The sequence below is a fragment of the Galeopterus variegatus genome, unplaced genomic scaffold (assembly GCF_000696425.1).
Source record: "Galeopterus variegatus unplaced genomic scaffold, G_variegatus-3.0.2 Scaffold6638, whole genome shotgun sequence".
Taxonomy (NCBI): domain Eukaryota; kingdom Metazoa; phylum Chordata; class Mammalia; order Dermoptera; family Cynocephalidae; genus Galeopterus; species Galeopterus variegatus.
In genome coordinates, this window is record NW_007732749.1 from 107,979 (window position 1) to 109,740 (window position 1,762).

The 1,762-nt window shown below is 34.3% G+C and overlaps 1 protein-coding gene across 1 annotated transcript in view; it reads right to left on the reverse strand.

The window, feature by feature from the left end:
- The window catches only part of LOC103606515 (RB1-inducible coiled-coil protein 1-like), a 26,147-nt gene extending 25,867 nt beyond the window's left edge, over window positions 1–280 (reverse strand). Inside the window, 1 exon segment of the mRNA XM_008591101.1 lies at window positions 210–280. Coding sequence (XP_008589323.1) covers window positions 210–280 — 71 coding nt within the window.
- Window positions 281–1,762: the final 1,482 nt, after the last annotated feature.

The window sequence follows — 1,762 nt, forward strand, 5'->3', positions numbered from 1 at the left end:
AATACCAATTGCTTACAGGTACTTAAAACAATAGCTTCAATTTGAAATCAGTTTGTTTATTTATGTAATGTATTGGGATAAAAGATTTAAGACATGCCGTATTGCTACTCTTTACCAGTGGAATAGTTTTCTCAAAATCAAATATTTTTTTAAGTTTTTGCATGCACGCAAAATGCAAAACTAAAGATAATAAATAAAATACAGCTCATGTTTGCACTGTAAGTTCAGTGTCAAATGTTAGAGTAGTTCCGGTGTTGACCAGAAACACATATAACTTCATGATGATTTCTCTGGATACTGTGAGCTTATTATACCTCACCCTCTGATGTGGTTACTAAAAGATAAAAGAAACAAAAAAAGTGATCAACTTTACAAACACAACTACAAGTGCCAATACCTTCATTATTATTAAGACACAGCACAGTCATACCATATAAATAACAACAACAACAACAAAAAGGGTTCTAATGTCTAAGATGGCTAACTGAACAATCTGGTAAACTTGATGCTTGAAAAAAATAAACAGTAATGAGATTAGTAAAAAGAAAAGCATAACGATGCTTTCAAAAAAATAATAATATTGAGATTAACTGTCCTACCATAAAAAAATATACGTTTTCAGAAAGAAAGAGGCCAGCAGTTTGAACTAACGTTGATATGTGTATATTTCACACTGTTTTTTACATTAAGAATAAAATATTCGGTCAAACATCTTCTTACCCCCAAAAGTTCTTCCTTACGACAAAATATAGATGTCTTAAGATTAAACTTACCAGTAGCAAATAATAGTAGCCAATACTTAAAAGTTAGGGGAAATGAGTCCCAATCCTTTTCACCAGCTGCCTCTTATCGGTGCTTCACCTCCATACTAAGCTAGAAATGCTCTGTAAGAAACTCTGGCCCTAATAGTTATATCACCTTGTGCAATAGTAGGAAGTGCACAGGTCTGGAAATTAGAACATTTTAAACAACTCTGCCATTACCTTTTCCAACCTGAGACTTCATCTATAAAATAAAGCTTCCTCATCTATAAAACAAGGACATATATATTTCAAATGCATTAGATCAAAAACTCTTATAAAGGTAGGAACTGTGACTTACCATCAGGCACTGTGAAAAGGATGACCACTTTTCTTAAAAAGCAGATTAAAACTGGCTTATGTTTGCTTTGCTTGATATTGGCAACTGAATGGCATTGATGGTTAAACTCATAGAACTAGAAAAGAAAAATTTCTGAATTATTAGAGAGAAACAATTCATTACATAACAACATATGGTTGTTGTTCTCTTCTTCCTTTCAAAACCACCATTTTTAAGAGTAGTCACTACTCAATCTTTCTCCCTACTTGCACATTCACAGAAACCACAACCATATGACCTCAACCTACATCACGCCATTAAAAGACATCAAACAAAAGTCAGCAATGAGGGGCTGGCTGGTTAGCTTAGTCAGGTAGAGCATGTGTTGTATAACACCGAGGTCAAGGGTTCGGATCCCTTACCAGCCAGCCAACAAAAAACAAACAAAATAACAAAAGAAAGTCTGCAAAGCTGCAGCCATTTCTCACTCCTTAAAATATAATGGTAAAGAAGAGCCCAGGCTGTGGAGTCAGACAGACAGCCTAAGTTAGGGATTAGCCCCATTACTTGCAATGATATAATCTTGGGCAAGTAACTTAACTACTTCAGTTGCTTCTTTTCTAAATAGGAATAAAAATGGTACCTGTAGCAGATAATCTCTAAGATAGCACCAATTATCTGT